This window comes from Leptopilina boulardi, unplaced genomic scaffold, assembly GCF_019393585.1.
Source record: "Leptopilina boulardi isolate dan_hultmark-lab unplaced genomic scaffold, ZJU_Lbou_2.1 LbouV2_328, whole genome shotgun sequence".
Classification (NCBI taxonomy): Eukaryota; Metazoa; Arthropoda; class Insecta; order Hymenoptera; family Figitidae; genus Leptopilina; species Leptopilina boulardi.
The window spans coordinates 907980-932919 of record NW_026137894.1 but is presented as its reverse complement, the minus strand read 5'-3'; the positions used below and the strand labels follow the sequence as shown (position 1 = coordinate 932919).

Genomic DNA, 24940 nt, shown 5'->3' with positions numbered 1-24940 from the left:
AAAATTTTTTCACCGATTTTCATGGCACCTACGTTTTTTGATAGATATATGAGTCTACATTTACCCCATTAAATATTTTCAAAAAACATTAATTATTTTTGAAAATAATCGGGGGTTGAACTTTAGAGGTAATGAATTTTTCATTTATAACTCGAAAACGAGTAACGATAATTGGGTCGATTTTTTTAAATTAAAGCTTAAAGTCTATATTTTACAGTTCAATTAAAGTGATTGTTGTTAAACAAAAATTTACAATTGTTTTTAACAATTGCGATTTAAAATATTTTCTCAATGTTTTTGAAAACTCAGACTAGGCTCATTTGATGCGCAAAACTCTAACGAGTAAATTAAAATAAAAACTTACCCAGGTGGAAAAGTTCCCGGTAGTGACTACCGGTAGTCATTACCGCTCCCGCTACCGGAATATTCACTACCGGTAGTCAATACCGGTAATTTTTCCTAGACTACCGGTAATTTTTCCGGGACTACCGGTAGTCCCGGAAAAAATTACGGATAGTGATTACCGGTAGTAAAAAAAAAATTACCGGTAGTGACTACCGGTAGTACCGGAAAAATTACCAGTAGTAACTACCGGTAGTACCGGAAGAATTACCGGTAGTCCCGGAAAAATTACCGGTAGTGGCTACCGATAGTCTAGGAAAAATTACCGGTAGTGACTACCGGTAGTACCGGAAAAATTACCAGTAGTAACTACCGGTAGTACCGGAAGAATTACCGGTAGTCCCGGAAAAATTACCGGTAGTGGCTACCGATAGTCTAGGAAAAATTACCGGTAGTGACTACCGGTAGTGAATATTCCGGTAGCAGGAGCGGTAATGACTACCGGTAGTCACTACCGGGAACTTTTCCACCTGGGTTAGTAACTTTTAATCACGAAGTAGTATAAGGAGACATATCACCTATGGCCGGCTCTAACGGAATGTAGCCCTGTTTTCGGTATTCACAGTTCTCAAGTTTTCACCAATCTAATTACACTTGCGCCTCTAGAGGGAAATCTCGGTATTAAAATCACGTGTTTACAGAATACAGAGTTTAATACCACAATTTCCCGCGGTTGGCGCAAGTGTAATTAGATTGGTGAAAACTTGAGAACCGTGAATACCGAAAACGGGGCCATCTTTTATATACAACGATATGTCTCCTTATACTACTTCGTGCTCTTAATATTAAAGAAGTTATGCTCATTTTTCTGACGCCATGCAGCTAAAAACGCACACTTGTTCGTTATTTACCGAAAAGAGAATAATAATAATTCAAGTATTCATTACTTGTTAAATAATTTATTATATTTTTTACATTTGTAGTCATTTTCTCTCTATCTATATTATAAAAAGATATCGCCGCTGTCTCCAGTATGGGTCATTCCATGTCAAGTGTACCCAACCCATATTTTTGACAGAATTAGGTTAGGTTGATTACTCTTGACATGGAATGACCTATATATCTACCTACATTAGTATTGAAACGAACATAACCTCAAATTTCAAGTTCCGAGGTCTCAAAAATTCAAGGTCATGAATCAAACATAACCTTAAGGCGCACTCACACCGTTTTGGCTGTCTGCCTGCAGGTTACCATGGCAACGCACAGGTGTGAGTGAGACAAAAAATTTGAATATTCCGATTTTCTGTCGCACTCACTCTCATGCGTTGCCATGGTAACCTGCAGGCAGGCAGCCGGAGGTGTGGGAGCGCCTTTAAAATTTAAGGGCATAGGGTTCCACGATTCAGGTTAGAGATTGGTCAGAGATCAAACATAACCTCAAAATTCTAGAGCATAGGTTTCCAGGATTCAAGGCCTTAGTTCAAATATAACCTCAAAATCCAAGGACATAGGTCAAGGGGCCTAATTTTAATAAACAAAGTTCAAAAATTTTTAATTTAAAACATTGTGAAAATAATTTTTTACATCACCGTCTCATAATTATTATATATTGATGATATACATTTTCCATGAAGACAAATCTAAAATGAAGGGGAAAAAAATTTTTTTTTTTAAACAAATCTATTATTTTTGAAATATAAAATTTTTGTCATATGTAAGAAATAAACATAAAATAAAAATAGATAATTATTATAAAAAGCTTACTGATTTATATCCACAAGAAGATCCTTCAGCAGCAGGTGCGACTTTTACACATTCTCCACTTGATGTTACATAACATTCTAATCCCATGCAAACATTTTTAATACGCAGATCATGCTAACAGAAAATAAGTTTGAAACATTTGTTATTAAAAAAAAATATAAAGTAGTGAAAAGTTTGAAATATGTAAAAAAAAATTCCCTTACTTTGCATGGTATTGATCCCCTGCTAAATTGTTGACATTGATCTTCCAGAGAATATTGTGATCCGGGTAAAAAATTTTCTATTTTATCACCAATATTTGGTTTGTTTCTTAAACATGTAGTATTAGGATGACTAAAAAAAATGTAACAATTTAAAAAAAAAAATTACACTTATGCATTGAGTCATAAGAAATTATTTATTTAAATCAATATTTAATTTATTACTTCAAGTGAATTGTAAAATTCAGCAAACTGCAAGGCGACCAGTCAAATGAATTGTCAGAAAATGCAAGTTCCTTATGCATAATATAACCATCTTCACATAAATAATTTTTATTGTTGTCAACAGATACATCGTGTTTCACTCCCAGTCTATAACAATTAAACAATATTATTTTTTTAGTAACTATACTTTATTGAATAAATGAACAATTACCCATGTGCGAAAACCAACATGAGCCAATATTGGCCCAGCATTGTCAAATCGGGCACCAAGTCTTCGCAGACAATATTGGGCCAACTCTTGTGGTGTTAACTGCGGTTGGACTTTGGCAGCCAAGTATCAGACGTCATTACTGGGCCAATCTTGGCTGCCATTAGTGGCCCAGTATTGTCAAAGTTTAAAAAAGTTTAAAAAATTATAATAATTAATTAATTAACTAATTAATTTTTTATACATTTATAATTCAAGTCCTGACAGAAAGGACAATTGTTTAAACATTTGAAAATTTGTAACGCTCGCGGGAATCGAACTCGCAACCTACGCACCGAAGTCTAACACGCTAACCACTACACTATACATTTGAGGAACATTTCAGCCGTTAATGCGCCATTACTGGGCCAAGATTCGTTACAACTTTGGAAAAAATGACTTGTCAAAATAAATTCAACATTTCAGCCGTCAATGAGCCAATAATGACCCAGTAATAGGACACAGTTCGTCTCAATTATGGAAAAGTAGAATTACCAAGTATTGGTGCCAATATTGGCCCAGTAGTGTGACGGAGTTCGGCCCAATTATGGAAAATTGGAGTAACTGAGACGCAGTGCCAATATTGGCCCAGTAATGGGACAGAGAAGGCCCAATAATGGCAAATTAGAATAATCGAGAAACGGTGCCAATATTGTCCCAATAATGGGACGGAGTTCGACCCAATTATGGCTAATTGGAGTAACTGAGACGCAGTGCCAATATTGGCCCAGTAATAGGACAGAGAAGGACCAATAATGGCAAATTAGAATAATCGAGAAACGGTGCCAATATTGTCCCAATAATAGGACGGAGTTCGACCCAATTATGGCTAATTGGAGTAACTGAGATGCATTGCCAATATTGGCCCAGTAATGGGACAGATTTCGGCCCAATAATGGCAAATTAGAGTAACCGAGAATTGGTGCCAATATTGGCCCAGTAATGGGACGAATTGATCGCCAGTACTGGTCCAGTAAAGTTCGCCATACTTCGTCAGACATTACTGGGCCAATGTTGGCATTTCGCACATGGGTATAAGTATATATAAAAATATTTACACAAGTGTATTTCGTTAATTAAAATATGATGTATTTTACGACAAATCAGACACCAATTTACATTAAAATCTATATAATTATTTTTAAACTTTTTTTTTCTTTTAATACTAATTGAGACTTAGTTTCGCGAATTCCGCGACCTAGTTTCGTGCATACCGTGATTTAATTTCACGAATTCTGCGATCTAGTTTCGTTTCGCGAATATCGTGATCTAATTTCGCGTATCTTGTTTCTCGAATATCTTCTGAGAGACATAATTTTAAATTTTTTTTCAAGGACATTTCGAAAATTTTGCACCATTTATATTACTTACAAGTGACCAACTTCATGAGCAGTAGGTATGATTCCTTTAAATCCACCATTGTCTTCGACCATTCCTACAGCTTCTATCATATCTTCATCATTATTCTCATAATTGAGTATATTACAGGCAGCAGCAACATATGCGTAACCTAATTTATAAATATTTTAAATGTTTTACACCAGATTATCCATATAAGAAGAATTTTTTGTTGTAAGTTAATGCAAGCAAAATGGGACTGTTATACCTAAATAATAAATAGAGTAGAGTGGGGTGAAAAAGCCATTTGGGTTTTATATTAAAACTATTAAATAGTTTTATCAGACGCATTTAAAATATAAATTCAATTACCCAATCAGCACGAAAACTTGCAGCAAACTTGCAAGAAGCTTGCCGTGCAAGATAGCAGTGCAAACATGTAGCAAGTTTGGTCCAAGCAACAAAATGTACTCTTACGGCAACCTTGCAGGGCAAGCTTGCTGCAAGTTTGCAAAACTTAATACAATGCGCAGTTGTAAACAGAAGCTCCTACGGCTGCGCAATAAATTTTTTAGCCTCCAAATCTAGGTGCCCTTTATGTTTATTTAGTAACAAAACGTTTTGAAAATTTATTTTTAGTATTATACAAGCCTGCAACAAACTTTTTGCATGTTTGATGCAAGCTTGCTTAACTAGCTTGCCACAAGAGGACATTTTGTTGCTTGCACCAAACTTGCTACATGTTTGCACTGCAATCTTGCACGACAAACTTCCTGCAAGTTTGCTGCAAGTTTTCGTGCTGATTGGGTAGGTAATATGCAACTTTTAATTCTAGTTTGGCCGTTGTATCTATAATATTATAGTTTTTATTGTAAAATTTAGTTTTGAGTAAAGTAGCTTTTTCACCCCACCCTTCTCTATTTATAAAAAGAATGTTTACAAAAAATGTTGCTTACCCATTGTATCACAATATTTAAATCCTGATTCCCAATTGCACATGTCACGACTACATAAAAATTACAATGAATTACAAATAAAATTATATAATATGTTAGTAAATTTTCATAATAATTTCAAACTGTATACCATATTTAAATATATATATATATATATTGTAAAATCTATATATACCTTGTCATTGTTACAAATAAATCATAGTCTTTACGATACGCAAAGATATTGTTTAATAAAAAATGATGTCCTATTTCTTTTAATACTTTGTCGGCATCTATTTCATTTTCTTCGATCGCACTATTTTTTATAAATGGCACTTCTCGTTTTCCCTAGAATTATAAACATAATATGAAAAAAAAAAATAATATTCAATTAAACAAGGTAGGTATTGATGACTGTAATAAGCATATAAAATTTCAGGACAATCCATCGAAGTGTATTAGAGATAATTTGTACAAAAGATTTTGTGACATACACACATGCACACACACAAACACACACATATATATCCGGACATTTGTTTAAAACTTCAAATATATGGATTCTAGATAAAAATAAGCCCATATAACCCATTTTTAAAAAATCGAAAATTGCCACGAATACAAAGCTTCCTCGTGAGGAAAGGAAGCAAAAAAGAATTTTTCAAAAACTACTCTTACCTACAAAAACTACTCTCTTAAAATTAAAAATAAGTATTTTCAAAAATCCTTTCCATAAGAATTTCAAGTTAATTTAGTACTTAAAGATAGTCCTAAAAAGAATTTTACACGGAGAGAAATAGATGGTAAGAACTTATGATCTTAAGATGGTAAAAAGTAGATGTTATCCGGTACTATCCCAAATAGCACGGAAACTTGCAGCAAGCTTGCGGCAAGCTTACCGTGCAAGCTTGTCTGAGCTAGCGAAATGTCCCACCCAGGGCAAGCTTGTCGTGAAAGCTTGCTGTAAGCTTTCCAGGAAAGGTTGCTGCAATCTTGCCATGAAAGATTGCTACAAGATTGCTGCAAGCATACTAAGAATGATTGCGGCAAGCTTGCCGTGAAAGATTGATGTAAGCTTGCTACGTAAGGTTGCAGGAGAATTTCAACAAGCTTCTGGAAAGGTTGCTGCAAGGTTGCTGCAATTTTTAAAAAATACATTTTAAATTAAAAAAAAATTTATTTGTTTTCTAAATTTGAAAATCCTTGTGACTTTTATTATTATTAATTATGTCCTGTTTATTTTCATTTGGAAACTTAACGAGAAAATTTTCGAAACAAATTTGAGGAGACTGGGAATTGAACACGGATTCGACAGACACTAACCAAAGACCCTAACCGAGAACCTACTCGACCAACTATCAGAGAATAAAAAAATCTTGCTCTTAACCCTCGACTGTTTTTATGAGTTGAAAAACAGTTGAAAAACGGCGGGCTTTTTCAAAATGCTTTTAAATAGAAATTTTAAATCAATGTTATTATTGTTATATTTTGTGAAATTTATTTAAAATATGAAAATACTTATTGAAAAGATGAATAAAATTTTTTAAATGTATTAAACATTTGTTAATTTAATAATAATATTGATATATCTTATTATATACTTACTTTATTTAGCATTTTAATTTCTAGTGTTAATTGCCGTTATTTTTTCAATATACCATAATTTTTAACTAATTAAATTAATTTTTTATATTTTTAAAAATATTTATAATTTTTTTTTTGGTATTATTTTGTATATAATAAAATATTATAATAAAAAAATAATAAATAATTAATAATAAATAAAACAATAATAAAAAATAAATAAAAAATATAATAAAATATAATAAAACCTAATAATAAATAAAATAAAAAAACCAAAAATATAAAATTCAAAAATTAATTACAAAAAGAAAATTTAGATAGTACCCCGTACCATCTATTTATCTCCGTGTACAAAAAATTCACCCTTAAACTCAAATTCCCTCTAATATCCTCTGTAGGGTCAGTCGGGGTAAATCCGAACGGGGGGTAAATCCGATCGCTAATTATTTCAGCTTAATTAAAATTTTTAAAAATAAGTTCGATATGAGAATTTTTACCTCAGATCCTCTTGAAGAGATTCTAAGTATTATCCCATTTTTTGTTTGTTAATTAGCAACAGCATAAACAAAGATAACAAGTATTGCAAAAAAGATTGAAAATCAAAGATGACACTCTTTCAGTATTTTGTCTCGTATTTGAAGAAAAAGAAGCTAAAAATTCATTTTATTATTTATAATTGTTTGTTATGAATACTACAACAGAAACTATATTTGATTTTTGCCTTCTGTAAAATTTTATTAATAATATCAGACCGTTCGTATTTACCCAAGAAAATTGGAAAACTGGGGTAAATCCGAACGGTATTTTTAATAATTTTTTTTTACATCAAAGCCACACAAAATTGTTTTTATTTGATTACACTATTATTTTAACATTATAAAAGTACATAGAAAAAAGTTTTTCTTTCTATACGTATCCTCGTTAGTAATTAATAAGCAGAAACTTAATCTCTGTTCTCTCGAAGGAGTGTTTCAATTTTTTTGCCAAATGGTTTGTTGAAAAAAGTTTTTCAGGATCTTAATAAAATTTGGTATTCTACGGTTTTTGGGGTCGCTAATTACCAATTTGAAGTCAGTTTTTCAAAATTCAAAATGGCGGACGAGAATTAAAAAATTCATTGGATTCGCTCGAAAATTGTTACTCGGGGGGTTTCAGGGTTAGCAAATTTGATCATTTTTAAAAATAAGTTTTAGGAAAGTACGCCATTTTGAATTTAAAAAATTTGACTTTTATTTTTGTATTTACATTCAATCACTCCAAAATACTTTCTTTACCAAGTTTTGCAAAAATCCGTTATGATTTGATAAAGTTATTGAAGGTTTTAATTGTGTAATGCATTTTAATTTTTAACCTGTTTGATTTTTGTATTTATATATGATGCATTATTACATAATAGGTTTATTATCGTATTTTTTTTTGAGTTTTTATATAAGTTTAACAATTGCAATACTTTAAATTTATTTTCCCTAAGATTTTTCTGAAATACAGTGGCGTTCGTATTTACCCCCATATTTAAGGAAAGTTGCAAAGTATCGAGGTAAATACGAACGCTAAGTTTCCTGCGATTGTAATTTATCAAAAAATTTTTCTACCCCATAAAATTGTTCTATGGAAGTAAAGTAACAACTTCATGCACCAGAATACCGGAAGTATTTTTTTTTTAAAGAAAAAACTTATGTTATTGTTGAAACTTACTAAAAGCGTTCGGATTTACCCCAGTTGACCCTACAAGATCTTTTTAAAACATTAATTTCAAATTTAAAGGGGATGATTTTTTAAGTTAAAAGTAGTTTTTCGAAAAAAAATTTTTAGTGCTATTTTAACAATTTTAAATTTTTGAATGTGGTACTTTAGAAGTAAATTAAATTTTAATTCTGCCGTGAAAAAAATTGTTTGGTGAAAATGGTACTTGGAGGTTTACCTACCTATATTATTTAATTTTATATCTAAAACAATTTTAAAAATTACCGTCGATAAAATAATTCCAGCAATATTTAATCGGACCATTGGATCTTCTAATTGTCTAAATCTTAAATCAACTGCATTCCAATAGGTTGCAATGTATTTCTTAACATCCTCCACATTTCGACCAAGTTTACTATAAATAAATTATTAATTATGTTTTTAATTATTATAATAGTATTTTTATTAATTTCTTTTATCATAAAGTTTCAATTAATTTTCCAATACCTAATAATTGAAATTTGAAAAACAATGTCTAATATATAATATTATTAATTATTATAAAATAATTAAATATATTAAATTAATAAATATTACACTAGGAAAAAATATAATAACTTAAAAATAATAAATTAAATTTTTTTTGACCTGACAATGTCTTATTTCGAGGTATTGTGTGTTATGTCAAAAAAATTGGCGTCGCTAAATTTTTTTCCTCTTTAAATAATGACTTACTTGAATAATGAATTATCTACGAATAGCAAAATCTCTGGATAAACAATATCAACTTTGGAATTTGATGATTTATTTTTATTATATTCTTGATAAACTTTTTGCAATTTCTTCGGCCATTTAACTGGAAAATAAGTTTATTTTTAATTTTTTCTAAAATAAATACTTATTGTGAAAATTTTGTAATAAGTGTGGAGTTTTAATTTTTTTTTATTTATACGTATACCTTTATTATATTTCACGGGAGGCAATTTGTAAACAATGTGAGGAGTTGTTTGGCTCCATGGTATTTTCCAAAAATTATTCTAAAACGAAAGAATTTTTTTTTTTTAAAAGATCAATTTTTTGCATACGTAATTATTAAAATACAAATTTTTAATATATGTTCTACATACTTGAGAATAATTATAGTAAAAAGAATCTCTTATTCGTCTATTTCTCGCATTATGATTGTCGAGCATTCTTTGTGGAAGGGGTTTTATCACTAAATCGTCGCCGATGTGACCAAACTTTAAAAAAAAATGTTTAGTTCTCAAATTATTCATTTATGTGTATAATTTATTTTTTTTTTAATTTAAATGTTTAATTAGTAATTTAATTTTATGCTAATTTTTATTTGATATTGTATTTACCAAATTTATATTTCCATTATCGTCTTCCTCCATTGATACAGATGCCTTATTTCGTACATCATGCAAAGTTTTAAATTTAATATTCGTAAACTATAAATTAAAAAACCTTCTGTAAATTTAAATTTAAATTCTTAAAAAAAAAGAAAGAAGAAATGTATATTTTTTTATCTTGTGATTTAATTATTTTTTGTTCTACATGCACGATAAACGCGACTTTCCGTGCAGGTACAGCCGGCGGAAAGTAGGCTTTTGCCGCCCAACCACCGATAACGAACGGAAAAAATTTTTGCCGCCCGCTCAGTGACGTCAGCGGGTGGAAAAATATTTTGCCTCCCGCTCAATGAAGTCACCGGGCGGCAAAATTTTTTTCCGTCCACTACTCTAGAAAAGTAATTTTCTGCGGGTTATTTAAGACACATTTTTCAAGTTGAGTATTTTTAAATAATTAGTTCACCAAATTTTTAATATTTTTAAATAATGTTATAAAATATAATACTATAAATTTCCCTCAAACGTTATAAAAATATATCCAGTATCTTAAACATTTAATATTTGGTCTTTGATTTTACTCTAGTTTACTTCCTTAGGCGTTTTGTTTATCGTGTAATTGGACAAAAAACATCGTGTGCAACACGGGCGGAAAGGTCAATTCCTTACCTCGGGCGATTGCCGTCCTTGCTTCGCTCGTGCGGCAAAATTCACACTCGGTCAGGAATTAACTACTTTTCGCCCTTGCCACACAATGTACTATTAATATTACAAAAAATTGATAAAATTATTTTTAAGAAAACTTAAAAATTTGATTTTCCTAAAAATTGCTTCTCAAAATTTCTGAAAACTATCCGTGCAAAAAAAAAAAAATTTTTTTAAACATATCCTATAAAAAAAAATTTTGAAACTTACCTGTGAAAATTGTGCAACCACTTAATGTGTCTGAAATTCTATATAAATGAACGAAAAATTTGTTTACTACTTCTTTAACTTCAAATTTAACTATAAAATATTGATTTCTGTATACAAAAATAATTTAAAAATTTATTAAGTGTTTAATGTACTTTTTTATTTTTCATTGCTGTAGTAATTTAAAAAAAAATTATAGACCAAAAAAATGATTTTGTTCATTTGAACGTTCAGAACTTCAGGCACATATCACTTACAAAAATACTATTAAAAACGCAACCATCTTGAAAATTTGTTAACTTTGTTCAAAATTATCGTAGAAATTTTTTGAACGATTTTTGGAAAGATAATTCAATTTGCCGTAAAATTATTCAATTTTTTTTTTTGAGAAATAAAAACGGAGTGTAATTTTCAATTTTACTGAATTTTAATTATCTGAATTTGACAGGCTGCATTTTCTAAACAAGTAAATAAACAAAATTGAAATTAAGCTAAATAAAAGCTTGAAATTTTAGCTTTCAATTAAGCACAAGAATACTTTTAAATATTGACTAAATATCAAGTAATGACGGACGATTTTTAATGCAGCGACTCCACTGCCCAGATAGCACGTAATCTTGCAGCAACCTTGCGCAAAGCTTGCCGCGCAATATTTCCAACCTTGCACGGCAATATTGCCGCAAGGTTGCTGCAAGCTTAAAATGTCCCACCTGACCCAAGCTTGCATGGTAAGCTTGCGGCAAAATTGCCGTGCAAGGTTACTGCAAGATTGTTCAATAAGATTATCGCAATATTGCTCGGTAAGCTTGTGGCAAGGTTGCTTGGCAATCTTATGGCAAGCTTGGCGCAAGCTTGCGGAATATTAACAAAAAATTTTTTTAGGTTTACGAAAATGAGCACTATGCGCACTTGCAATCACAAGCACTTACGGCTGCGCAATAAATTTTTTTGACCTCCCAGAAACTGGTGCTCAATGCATATACAGAAATAAATTTCTTCCCTCCAAAAAAATTTTTTTTTTTTAAATTCCGCAAGCTTGCTCCAAGCTTGCCATAAAATTGCCAAGCAACCTTGCCATAAAATTGCCAAGCAACCTTGCCACAAGCTTACCAAGCAATATTGCGATAAACTTATTGAACAATCTTGTAGTAACCTTGCACGACTATCTTGCCGCAAGCTTACCATGCAAGCTTGTGTCAGGTGGGACATTTTAAGCTTGCAGCAACCTTGTGGCAATATTGCCGCGCAAGGTTGGCAATATTGCGCGGCAAGTTTGCCGCAAGGTTGCTGCAAGATTACGTGCTATCTGGGTGATCGCTTGACTCGCAGCTGACTGACAGGAACGAAATAGGTTAGTGGCGCTAAATAGTGCACCAATGTCTGTGTCAATAGTTATTAATGATTAATTTATTTCCCAATCATTTCTAATTATATTTAAAGTTTCCTAATAAAGAGTGTCGAACGGTCTCTGAAATTCTTAACCATTTAATTGTCGCCCTATAAAGACAGCACTGAACGTGAAAATGATAAACATTGATTTTAAAATACTTTTTTCTCGAAACACGGACACTTTTTTCAAAATCGGCCAAAATACCTGTTATTTATGGATGAAATAAATCAACTTTAACTTTGACTTTTATCATTTATTTATATAGAACAGTTTATTAAAAGAGAAAACGTGTACAAAAATACAGTGCACTTGACGCCATTTTTTAATGATCAAGAACAAGGAATATAGAAATTAGGTTAGATCATTTACACGCCATAGTTGATATAAAAGAAGATGTATGAACGCACTTTAACAATACCAACGATCCTTATCTTAGAAATTTCTCAAATCCGAAAGATTGTGCAAATCTATACAAAAACGCGATGATTGTAAAATGAAAAGTAGGAATGTAATATAATGTGATCAGCTGCGACATTATGCTCCCTGCATACTTCTGCCACCTAACGGCTGCAGGACGTAATAAAGCTATCTTTATATTATTTTCCTACTTTTCATTATTTACAATCGCGTTTTTGTATAGATTTGTACAATCTTTCGGATTTAAGAAATTTATAAGATAAGGATCCTTGGTATTTTGCCCGATTTTGAAAAAGTTTCAGCGTTTCGAGAAATATTTAAAATAAAATAATTTTAAAATGTTTAAAAAGTAAAATGTACTAATTTTGACACCAACGTTGGTGGCCCATTTATCGCCACTAGCCTCTTAGCCTAGGGGAGACCGGGGCTGAAAGTACCGGGGGTAAGTTGTGCCGATAAGAATATCTCAAAAACAAATTTTTCTTTTTGAAAAGTGGAAGTGAGAGAAGTATTCTTTTACTTATGCGCATCTTTGGCAACTATTTTGATTTTGTTTGCTTCACGGAATAATTAACTGTTAGTAATTTGGTGCTTTGGCGTCACTTACGTGCAAGTTTTCATGTTTACACTTTTTGGTCTATTTTTTGCATTTTTAAAGATATCGATACGTATTTTTTTTAAATGATCCAAATTTATCGAGGGATTCAATGGTGTATTGATCTTAACATTTTATTTATCTACTTTTTTAATATATGATAAAAGTGAGTATCGACGCAACGATGTTAATTGTGCTTTTCGCTTGGGGCTGGTTGTGCCGCTGTCAATCGCTACATAACCATAATCTACTATTGCCTCGTTTGTTCGAATAGTTATTCCAACCCGAAATCAAGAGAAAAATTGATTCAATGCATAGTTTGCAAAAACTTGGCACATTTAAAATGTGTGAAGGGTAAAAAAAAGGTCAGTTATATATGTGTGTCAATTGTAATTTCAATAAATCGCATTCGGAATAAGTATTCATGTATTCAAAATTATTTATTAATCAGAAAGTAGAGTTTTTACAATTAATTAACGATACAAATAATTATTTCAAAAAATATTTTAAAAGACTGACTAATTATTTAATTGTAAAATTTAATTCAGAAATGTTTATTTATTTACAAAAATCTATAAATGTTACGATTATTGGAAAAATCTTTTGAATGTTTATAATAAAAATACTTATTACGAAAATTATATTTTAAGTGACTGACTAACTATGCATTTACAGAATATAAGTCAAATTATGTTTATTTGTACTTACTAAAATCTATAAATCTTAAGATTGTTCCTAAAAACCTTTAAAAGTTTATAACAAATGATTAATAAATAATAGTAAATCATATATTGGCAATAATTATTTTATTTCTTACACGTAAAATCATTTGCTTCAACTGAAACAACTAAAAAATCTGTGAGGCACAACCGACCCCGGCGTCGGCACAACTCTCCCCAGCGCGGAGTTCAACGTGCCGTGTTGCCTCGCTGCACAAAATCATTTTTTACAAAAAAAACTGTTAAAAATTATCAAAAAATAATAATGGATTTAAAAACTACATTAACTTTTAAAATAGATAGACTATAGATTAAAAAAAAATTTCTCATTTTACTAGCATTTTATTTAGTTTTCTCAAAATCGGCATTTTCAGTTAGTATATGATACCTATACTATATGATTATTTTACGGTAAATTTTATAATCTTTCCAAAAATTATTTAAAAAACTTTCTACGATGATTTTGAACAGAGATAAAAACTTTTAAAGACATTTTTTTTTACCGGTAGTGTATGTTTGAGAAAAATCTAAATTTTTGAATATTCTTTTGAGCCACTTTATATATGTACATAAGGATAATAATTAAAAATATACTTACATCCGAAATAACTTTATAATTAACACCCTGTGGTGAAAGAAAATTTGGTTCAGCACTCCAAACTTTTGTCTTTTTACCAAGTAAAACACTGTTTTCAGGTTTTAAATATAACGTTAAACTTCTATTAAAAGTTTTTAGAAAAACTTGAGCATAATTTTTATATAAACATCTTTTCTTAATATTATGCTTGATATGAACGATCTCATATTTTGGAACTGAAATATTATATTTCTTTTAAAATGAAGTCCTAAAAATATAATTTTTTTTTATTTACCTGAATTTGATTGAAATAGCAACATTTTTTCTTCTTCAGTGAAAAAATCCGGATTCTAATTTAAATAAGAATTATTTTTATTAATGAAACTCATTTAATTATTTAAATTGAAATAATTATTATTAAGTTTATAATGTAAATTTTATTTTTATTTATTTATAATATTTATTTATAATATAATTTATTTATAATAAATTTTGTAATTTAATTTTTCTGATTTGTGAAGAAAATTAATTTTGTACTGTATTTTTTTTAAATCTCACCTGTTGACATTGCACATTTATCGCGCACATAATTAACATAATAATCGCGAAACGAATCATTATCTCCTATCAATATTACTATAAAAAATAATAAATTTTTTTATAAGCAAAGAAAAATAACAACAACTATTTGAGTTGAAAAAAAATGAATTTATGTGAGCTGTTGTCAAAAAGTTTTGCACCTATATCTATGTACGATAAATTTACTTTAAACATAAGTAAATAGTTTTTTAAATATTTAATGTACAGCAAACAAACAGTTAATATATATATGTACTTCAAATGATAATGTGAAATTTTAATTTTTGTTTTTTTTTTTTTAATTATTGACGTATTTCAAAACTGACAAAAATTACAACAAAAAAAACACTTGTTTAAACAAATCAAAGGTCATATGTAATACGAAGACATTGAACTATCAAGGATAAGAATATCTGATAAATTTATACAAGGATAAAAGTTAAATTCCGTAGAACGTGTTTTTTAAAACACATTTTTTTAAATCGCAATTAAATTGTTTTATTGTAAACAAGATAAAGTTTCAATAATAATTATTCATATATTTAATCACCTGTTGACTTTTGTATAATGAACGTAACTTCAAAAAAATTAGAAAAATTTTATGGTGATCATAACATAACCTCAAATAAAAAAAATGATTTCTAACCTGTATGTTTTTAACATTTTTGTTTTTTTTTAGGACAAAAATCGGAAATTCTATTCAATTAATATTTAAATTATTATTTTATTCATTGAAACATACTCTGCAATCGTAATTTTTTCTACACCCAGAGAAAAGATTTCTTTGATTTAAAGAAACCAGTTTCTTTGACTTGTTTTCTTTGATTCAAAATAAAAATTTTCTTTGAATGAAAGAAATTTGTGCATTAAATCAAATAAATACTAACATTGATCAAAGAAACATTTATTTGAATTAAATAATAAATTTCTTTAAAACAAAGATAATTTTTTTGAATCAAAGATAATTTGTTTTAAACAAATAAATTTTCTTTGAATCAAAGAAATCTTTTTTCTCGGTGTATGATGTTAACAAATTATTTAATAAAAACAATTTAATTTAATTGTTTTCTAATTTTTATTATCATTTATTATTATTTTTTATAATTTTTGATAAAAATATTATTAAAATTTTTAATAAGTAAAATGAGCTATTGTTTATAAAAATTGGAATTTTTCCAAAATGTGTTTTACTACACTCAGAAAAAAATTCGTTTGAAGCAACCAAATTTTGGTTAAATCAACAAAATAAATGCATTGATATACAGTTAACCAAACGTTTATTTAGCTCAATCAAATTTTTTCTTTGTACAAAAAATTTATTAAAATAAACCAAACAGTTATTTAGATCAAATAAATATTTATTTGAATTAAACAAATTTTGTTTGAACTAACCAAAAAATTGGGTAAATATAAAAAAATGGTACATTTGGTTCAAACATATCTTTTTTCTGAGTGTAGATTTTCCAAAATTGATTGGAATTAATTTTTCTAATATTTTTGATCGCGTTATAAAAACCGTTTTTTTAATTTGAGGTTATGTTATACGGTCAACATCTAAAAAATTTATTTTCATTTAGAAAAAAGTACGCTAATTATAGTCATCGGATGTCATGAGCCAAAAATTTTGAACTTTCAAATAAACGAAATTTTTTTTGCAACTTCTTTAAATACGAATTTTATTACAAAATATGGTTTTTAAATATCTAAAAAGGAGTTATTATAATTTAATAATTGTTTAATTTATTGTTTTATTTTACATGGCTATCATAATTTTTAATAATTTATAGAGATTGAAAAAAATATTTTGTTTATTTCAATGTTCAAAACTTTTGGCTCATCGGATGTCAGTATTTTAAAATTCAAAATGGTGGATTCAATATGACGGAAGATTTTTTAAAAATTGTTCTAATTCGCTTGAAATTTATTACTCGGGGGTTTTCAGGGGTCGCTAATTACCAATCTGGAAATAAATTTTGAAAATTCAAAACGCTGGATCCAATATATGCAGTATTTTTTCTAAATTCATCAAATTCGTTTGAAATTTATTATTCGGAACTTTTTAGAGTTATTGATTACAAATTAATATTAAATTCGTAATCAGTGACTCTAAAAAAAAACTTCAGGTAAAAAGTTTTAGTTTCCTCAAAAAAAATTTTTTATAAGTAATTTTTAATTTAAATAGAAAATATTCTAAATATTTTAAAATAAACACTAAAATTGAAATAGAAAAACTGGTGAATTAAAAATAACACACTTTTTTTTTTATAATTAATCACTACTATTTATTTGTTACGCTACAAAATAGTGTCTTTTGAAAATATTTTCGTCATTAAAACACGTTGCTTGAATAACGCTTCATTAAATTGTTGGTTTCGCCAATGTCACACAATTATATAAGTCAGGGCTAATGAACAAACGTTCGTGCGCCATGTCGTCAATCGAGAACTTAAATAAAAAAGAAAAAAAAAATAATTAAGTTAAACGAAAGAAAAAAAAAAAAAAAAAAGATTAGAATACACAAGATATTAAAAGAAGAAAAAAGAAAACAAAATATGAAAATGAAAGACGACTCGTGTTTTCAGACAAAAGTCAATTTAATAGATTCTTTAATTTATTTTTTAAAAAAACAAAATAAGAATCTTCATTAACTCTACATACATTCTAACATCAGGACGAGATAGAAAATGAAAAAAAAAAAATTAAAATAAAACAAACATCACTTGTACACACAGCTTACGTTTGAACTTCATTTCAGGATCATTTTCACAATTTTATCAGAACTATTTCTGATTTTTTTTGTTTCAGGCTTTAAATTTCCAATTTTCCTTATTTAATAGGAATTAAGAACTTTTTTTTTTAGCCCAATTCGGATTGTTTCCGAATATTTTTTTTTTATGATGTGAGAGAGGACTTTTTTTTAGGGGAGGGGAAAAGGATGATAAAGACAATTGTTGCGAGGTATTCAAATTGTTCCTTGCACTTTTTTTTTGTTTGTTTAAAAAAAAAAAAAAAAAAAAAAAAAATGAAAACTTTCATTCTTTTTCACTATTAGTGCACAAAAGAAAATAAAGTTCTTGTCGAATAATTATAATCGACAGTTATTTGCATTTTATACAACATCGACATTTGCACAGGTTTAGCGCCCTTATAGTGAGCACCAGCTTCTCTGTTCTTTTTTTTTTTTTCGTTCCTCTTTCTCTTGCTTTCTCTCTAACTATTGCAGATTCCCTTGAGGGACGCGCAACAACGGCTTTTCACTGATTGCAGATGGCACAGCCATGTTCCCATCCTGCTGATCAGCCCTGCGCAATCAATCGCCACGTCCTTGCATTCATCGGCCTCTGTTTCTAAAATAAGCAAATTAATTTTTAAAAATTTTTAAAAAAGAAATTCTATATGAAGAATTAGTCTATAGTCTTCATTTTATTTTTATTTTTTTTTTAATTTTGCAATTACATTTCAAATAAAACAATTCAAAATAATTCGTTGATTTCGATAAAGCAATATGCAGATTTGTAACAATCAAAAATTTAATCGACACATGGGGGTTTAAAATTTTTGAGTGATGGATTATTTTTTTCCAATTTTATTGTTTCATGCAAAATAAACAATTTGATGACTTATTTTATTTCTATATGCGTTACGTTTGTAATACAAATAAGTTTCTCTTTAAACTTTATTCTTTCTAGACATAAAAAAAAAAATTTTTAATTTATTCTAATTTTTGTCGATTTTTAAACCTTTAAACTGCACGTGGAAAAAAAACTCCCGCTTAGTGCTTTTCGCGGTCTGTCAGACCGCTATTTCTTTTTTTTTTGTTTTTTGTTTTTCTAGTAATTTTAAATTATGTAATGACAACTGTCGTATATATTTTTATTTTTTACATTAAAAAAAATTATTTCTACAATATTTTGTTGCAATTTTTTTATTTATATTACAATACTGTTTTTTCAATTTTTTTTTTTTTAACTTTGAAACAATTGTCATCTAATAGATTTTTATTAAATATAAAGCTACTGAAAACCTCCAGCTTCTATTGTACTTTGAAAAAAAGTAATAATCGAAATAATTTTAGATACCTAATTCATTTGAAATTTTACGACAAAAAAATATTTAGGTTAGGAATCTAGGGACAAGTAGATGTACCAACCATATAACACAAAAATATAAATAATGGCGCTAAATTTAAATATTTTTGAATCAGGAAAAATAATTCGTGTCGATTATATTTACTGTGTTGTAAAAATCTGCAAAGTTTTATTCAATATATATTTATATTATTTACTTTTATTGTTTTATTATTTATTTTTATTATTATATAAATAATATTTTATAATAATGTATTATTTACATAATAATAAATATAATCTATACATAGGGAGAATTATTTAAATATGGATAAAAGCGTGTATGCAAAAAAAAGTATGTGAACATTAAAAGTTTCATTTAAAAAGTCTTAAATATTAATAATAGGTATATATAATTGAAATTTTGAAAAGAATAGATTGAAAGTGTGATAATAGAATTTTCAGCAAAGATTTTTATTTAGAAGGGAAAATTAATTAAGAAAATAATAATTGAAACAGCGTGTAATAATAAATTCACAAAAAAAAAACCAATGGGAAAATTTTTAATGTAAATACATCGAACAAAATTAACTTAAATTTTGCTATTATTTTTTTGTAAACCTTCTGCGAATTGAATTTTTCTTTAAATACATAAAATATAATAATTTTTAAAAGTAAAAAAAATATTTTTCTTTGTTTTTTAACAAAAATGTAAACATTAAAAAAATATTTTTTTTTTGAAAAATTAATTTTAAACGTTCTAGAAAAGAAAAAAACTAATAAAAAAACAAATATATTTTCTGTTTATTTTTTCTTTTTTTTTGTCACACCCTTTTCTGCCTGACATAGAAAGACAAGTCTTAAATGTAAGTACATGGAAAAAATGCGTGAAATTAAAATAATAATCGCCATCACTGTCTGGAAGTGAGCTGGCTGAAACAAAGAAGATTATTTTATATTATCAGTGTAGAGGTGAGAAAAGTCAAAATTAAGGAAAATAATATAGTAGACGAAAGTGTTATGAGGTATAAGTGTGTTCTGTTATATTGATATGTGTAGATAGTCAAAGTAACCTTATTTGATATGAAAAAATGATTATATTCTCTAATTTTAATATAGATATATAGATATTTAACCACATCAGTATATGTTTCAGTTAACACTACGAAATGTAGTGACAAAAGATGAAGATCTATGTTGCGAATAAAGTTTTTTCTCGCATATATACAAAATGAAAATTTAAAAATCGAAGAAGTAAATTTTATAAAGAGTCCAACAACTGTCTCCATTTTTTAAAGAAGGGTTGCCACAAGAATACATTTTTTTTAATTACCCTGACAATAAAATTTCTACTGACAACTTTTTTTTTATTATTAATTTATAAATTAATAATAATAATTTAATAATTACTATTTTTTTCTTGAAAATAAGTAAAAAGATGATCAAAAATAAGTGAGAAAATAACTAATTTCAATATTTTCAAATTTTAATTAATTAAAATTTTTCATTAATAATTAAAGCATTAATAAATTTAAAATTTGAGTAAATTTAATTTTGAATAATTTGAAACATAAATCAATTGAAATTTAAATAAATTAAAATTCGAATAATTTAAAATATTTAAATCAATTCAAATTTTTATAATTTTAAACTTAAAACAATTAAAATTTGAACAATTTTAAAAATTTGTATGATAAATGAAACATAAATCAATTAAAATTCGGATGATTTGAAAATTAAATCAATTAAAATTTGAATAAATTGAAAATTCAGATAAATTGAAATTTAAATCAATTAAAATTTAAAAAAATTTGAGACAAAAATCAATTAACATCTTGACAAATTAAAATTTTGGTAATTTTAAACATAAATTAAAATGTAAATAAATCGAAATTCGGATAATTGGAAATTTAAACCAATTAAAAAATTTAGATAAAAAATAAAATTCGGATAAATTGAAAAAGTCAATTAAAATTTGGATAATTTAAAATTCCCTATAACTTGAAATTTTTTAATCAATTAAAATATGTAGATAATTTTAAACTTAAAAAATTTTTAATTTTTCACATTTTTAAATTTACATTTTACAAAATTTTTAAAATGCAAAATTTTTAATTTAGAGAACTGTCATTTGATCGAATATTATATCTGACAGAAAAATTTAGGCTCTAATTTTAAAAGTAACCAATCATAATTTTGTTTATAACTTTGTTAATTTTTAAATTAGCGTATTTTTCTGTCTGATATTATTCGGATAAATGAAAGTTCTGTACAATAAAAATTCGCCGTTTTAAAAATTCTGTAAAAATGTAAATTCGAACAAAATTAAAATTCGAATAGAGAAGAATTATTTCTAATATTATTTTTTTGTAAAATGAAAATTCATTTTAATTACTATTCTGTCTAATGAAAATTTGAGCAAATAATAATAATTCTCTTAAATTCAATGAAATAAAAAGTCTATAAAATAAAAACTCTAAAATAGTATATTTCGTAACGAGTGTGAATATTTGCAGATTTTTGAAAAAGTGTTTTTTTTGGGACGAGCTGTAGGCGAAGCGAAGCTTTGCCTACAGCTTGTACCAAAAAAAACACTTTTTCAAAAATCTGCAAATATTAACACAAGTTACGAACGATACTTTTCATGACAAGGTGCAAAAAAACGCACTTTTTAGCACGGCGTGCTAAAAAAGTGCCTCTTTTTTGCACCGCGTTATGAAAAATTAATTTTAGAATTCATTTATTCGTCTCTTCATAAATTTCACTGAGAAAAATGTTTTTTTCCTTAACAATTCCCTGACAAAAGAAAAATTTTTCCTGACTTGTGGCTACCCTGTAAAATTCAAGAAAATAGAAAAATCAAACGTCGAATAAAAGTCCATTCCAGTAGGTATATGGGACAATGACTATATTAATAGTCGTATAAATATAGGCAATGAAATGAGAAAACCACATGCGTAATAATATGAAATAAAAAGACTGCAGAAATGAACTTGAACAGAGAAAAAGGTTACGTTCAGTCAACAACATTATCTTACCATGACCTTCATCATCTGTTTCATTTCCATCGGCCGTTGACGAATATGACATCGAGCTGGCTGAACTTTTATATTTGTAGGGATAAGTTTTTTGATAAGTTACTTTACTTTGGGGATAATTTGCTTTTGGATTATTAGTCGAGCGATAATATGTTTTCACATAATTATGAATAACATAAGCTTTTTCCGTGGTTGTTGCTATTGAGGGACTATTATAATATTTATCGTTAACATATCTTGTTGTTTTAACCTGTGGCTTTTTCCAAGTTGTGCTTGGTGTTTTTTTAATATTATTATAAACAGGTGTTGTATATTGTGAAAAAACTTTATAGGGACTAACTGTTCTACTAGGTGTAGAGGGTGTTGAGTATTTATATCTAGTGTCGAAGTTGCTGCGAGTTGTAACCCATGGATACCTGCGTAGGTGGGGAGAAATATTCCATTATTTATTAGTTATAATATTCACGTTATTGTCAGTTAATAAGTATAACTTCCTTAAATTTTTTTTTATCTGTAAAATATGTATGTATTACTATCAAAAAAAAAAAAAAATTTGCCAAATATTTCTCATGAAATAGTAGTTATATTTCGAAAAACGTTATGAAAACCATCACAGAAAATTAAAAGTTATTAAAATAAGCTGCAACGCTTCTTATTTTAATCCAATTTTGCTTATTTTAATACCAAAATGGATTGAAATAAGCAAAATTTGATTAAAATAATAAGGGTTGCAGCTTATTTTAATACCTTTTAATTTTCTGTGATTTTTTTTAAATTAAGTAAGATATTTTTTGAAAAGTGTAAAATATTATTTCAAAAAGCCAGTAAGTATTCAAATATTTTCTTGTTTAATATGAATCAGACTGCATTTTATATGTCCGATTTTTTTGAATCTTTTTTTCTTTTATTAATTAACTAATTGAGACTAGCTTTCATGATTTTTTTTTCCATTTTTTTAGCAAACCGTTTACGAGATACGAATTTTTCAAAATTTTATTTTTGAATGCTCATAACTTACTCATTAAAAATGCATCAATTTCATCCTTTTTTTATGAAAATTTTACTACATATAATTTCTGTTAAAAGGATGAGCCAAAAGTTTTGAACGTTCATATGAACTAAATTTGTTTTGCTACTTCTTTAAGTACGAATTTTATTACAAAATATTGTTTAAAATATCTAAAAAAAAGTTATTAATTTAATAATTGTTTAATTTACTGTTTTATTTTATATAGTCATCATAATTTTTAAAAATTAATAGATTGAAAAAAAAAGTTCATATGAACGTTGAGAACTTTCGGCTCATTTAAAAGGAAATTTTACTACTTGAAAATTCGATATTATTAGAAAATCTACTTTATAAAAGTTCCAGGCCTCAGATTATACGATTCTTTCGTACTTTTTTTCAAAGAAACGACTTTTTTCGACTTATTTTAATAAAATGCGAATTTTTCGACTTGTTTCACATTTTTTTTTACAAAATTTTTAAACGAAATACGTTTTTTTAGTTTAGAATGCAAATCTTCTTCAGATCTTCTTTATTTCAATAATTTAACAAATTTTTAACTAAAATTCTTCACTAAATTAATTATTTTAAATCAACAAAAATTTTGAAATGAAAAATCACTTGAAGTTCAATTAATTTCAAAAATTTGAATTGTAAATCTTTGAAAATTCAATAATTACTTTTAAAAAATGTTATCAAAAATTATTTGATAAATTATTTTTAGTTCTTGTAAAATTTAATTATTGTTTGAAAATTAAAAAAAATCTTTTGAAATTCAATTATTTCTAAAAATTTCATCTTTAACTCTTCCAAAATTATTATTTAAAAAAAATTTTTATTTAAAAATCTGTAAAACTTAATTAAGTATTGCCTGAAATTTTTTTTTTTGACCATCAAAACTAAAAACTATAACAAAATTTTTAATTCGACTATATTGCTTAAATCAGACTTGAAAAAATTATAGAAATGGAAATTTAAGATTTTTTTTTAAAAAATTTGTCCTACTTAAATGAAATTTTGAAAATTTGTCTTACAATTAGTTCGATTCTGAAATATTCGAAATAAATTTTCTTGATAATATTCATTATAGAATTATTCTCATTACAGAATTAATAAAATGAATTTAATATCTAATAACATTAGTTATTTACCTAAAGTAAAATATTTATTAACCAATTAAATTTTGTTAAAATAAAAAAAATCGACTTTTTCGACTTTTTTTGGAAGTCGATCCGAGGTCTGAAGTTCAGTTAAATATAAATTCTATAAAATCAGAATTTTATTAAATAGAAATTCTTTGATATTAAAACTGGGCTCATTATAAAATCTACTTTATAAGATTCTGTTAAATATAAATTTGATAATTTTTAATTCAACTCCACAGAAATTTCGTCAATTCTAATTTGAACAATAATTATGCGTCCCCTTAAAATATCGTTTGAAAAAAATGTTATTTTTTTTAAAGTACATTTAAAAACACAAATTTAAAAAAAAAACTTAAAATTGATGCATTTTTAAGAAAGTTCAAAAATAAAAATGAAATTTTGAAAAATTCGTATCTCGTAAAAAAATCATGAAAGCTAGTCTCAATTAGTAATAAAAGAAAAAAAATTCATCTTATATTTTTAAAAATATTCGAAATTTAATTATTATTTAAATAAACGAAATAAAATTGTCAAATATCATATATGTAAGCAATTAATTTAGTGCCCGAGACAAATTTTGAATCCTCTGACACATGGCTTTCATTGAAAGACTTATTATGAATAAAATAAATAATCTACCTGTATTCCGTCGTATTTCCGTATTGCGAGTAATATGGCCGACTTTGTGTGACAGAATTATAATCTCGCCTTATGTAGGTGGGAACATTTTGAGTATAATCTGGAATGATGTTCTCGTGCTCCGCTACGCACTTTCCATTTAAGCAATACTGGAAATTCAAGTAAAATTTATTAAAAAAAAAA

The 24940-nt window shown here is 27.2% G+C and overlaps 2 protein-coding genes across 5 annotated transcripts in view; both read right to left on the bottom strand.

Moving 5' to 3' along the window:
- Window positions 1-1206: 1206 nt before the first annotated feature.
- Window positions 1207-14623, bottom strand: LOC127285026 (A disintegrin and metalloproteinase with thrombospondin motifs 5-like). Its single transcript, XM_051310788.1, has 14 exons — window positions 14579-14623; window positions 14305-14519; window positions 9686-9775; window positions 9449-9562; window positions 9280-9358; window positions 9057-9177; window positions 8607-8736; window positions 5251-5402; window positions 5076-5125; window positions 4153-4291; window positions 2535-2681; window positions 2313-2442; window positions 2110-2223; window positions 1207-1985 (listed from the first exon to the last, which is right to left on the bottom strand). The coding sequence occupies exons 1-14, from the start codon at window positions 14601-14603 to the stop codon at window positions 1926-1928; spliced, it is 1566 nt and encodes a 521-aa protein (XP_051166745.1). The 5' UTR covers window positions 14604-14623; the 3' UTR covers window positions 1207-1925.
- Window positions 14624-17451: 2828 nt separating this feature from the next.
- LOC127285041 (venom metalloproteinase 3-like) overlaps window positions 17452-24940 on the bottom strand; it is an 83771-nt gene continuing 76282 nt past the window's right edge. For 3 of the 4 annotated variants that reach the window (XM_051310825.1, XM_051310824.1, XM_051310826.1), the window contains 3 exons: window positions 24758-24906; window positions 21968-22383; window positions 17452-18209 (listed from right to left, as the gene is read on the bottom strand). In XM_051310825.1, the coding sequence (XP_051166782.1) occupies window positions 18073-18209; window positions 21968-22383; window positions 24758-24906 (702 nt within the window). In that variant the 3' untranslated portion in view covers window positions 17452-18072. The remainder of the gene's footprint in view (window positions 18210-21967; window positions 22384-24757; window positions 24907-24940) is intronic. The other variant, XM_051310827.1, reaches the window with a different exon arrangement.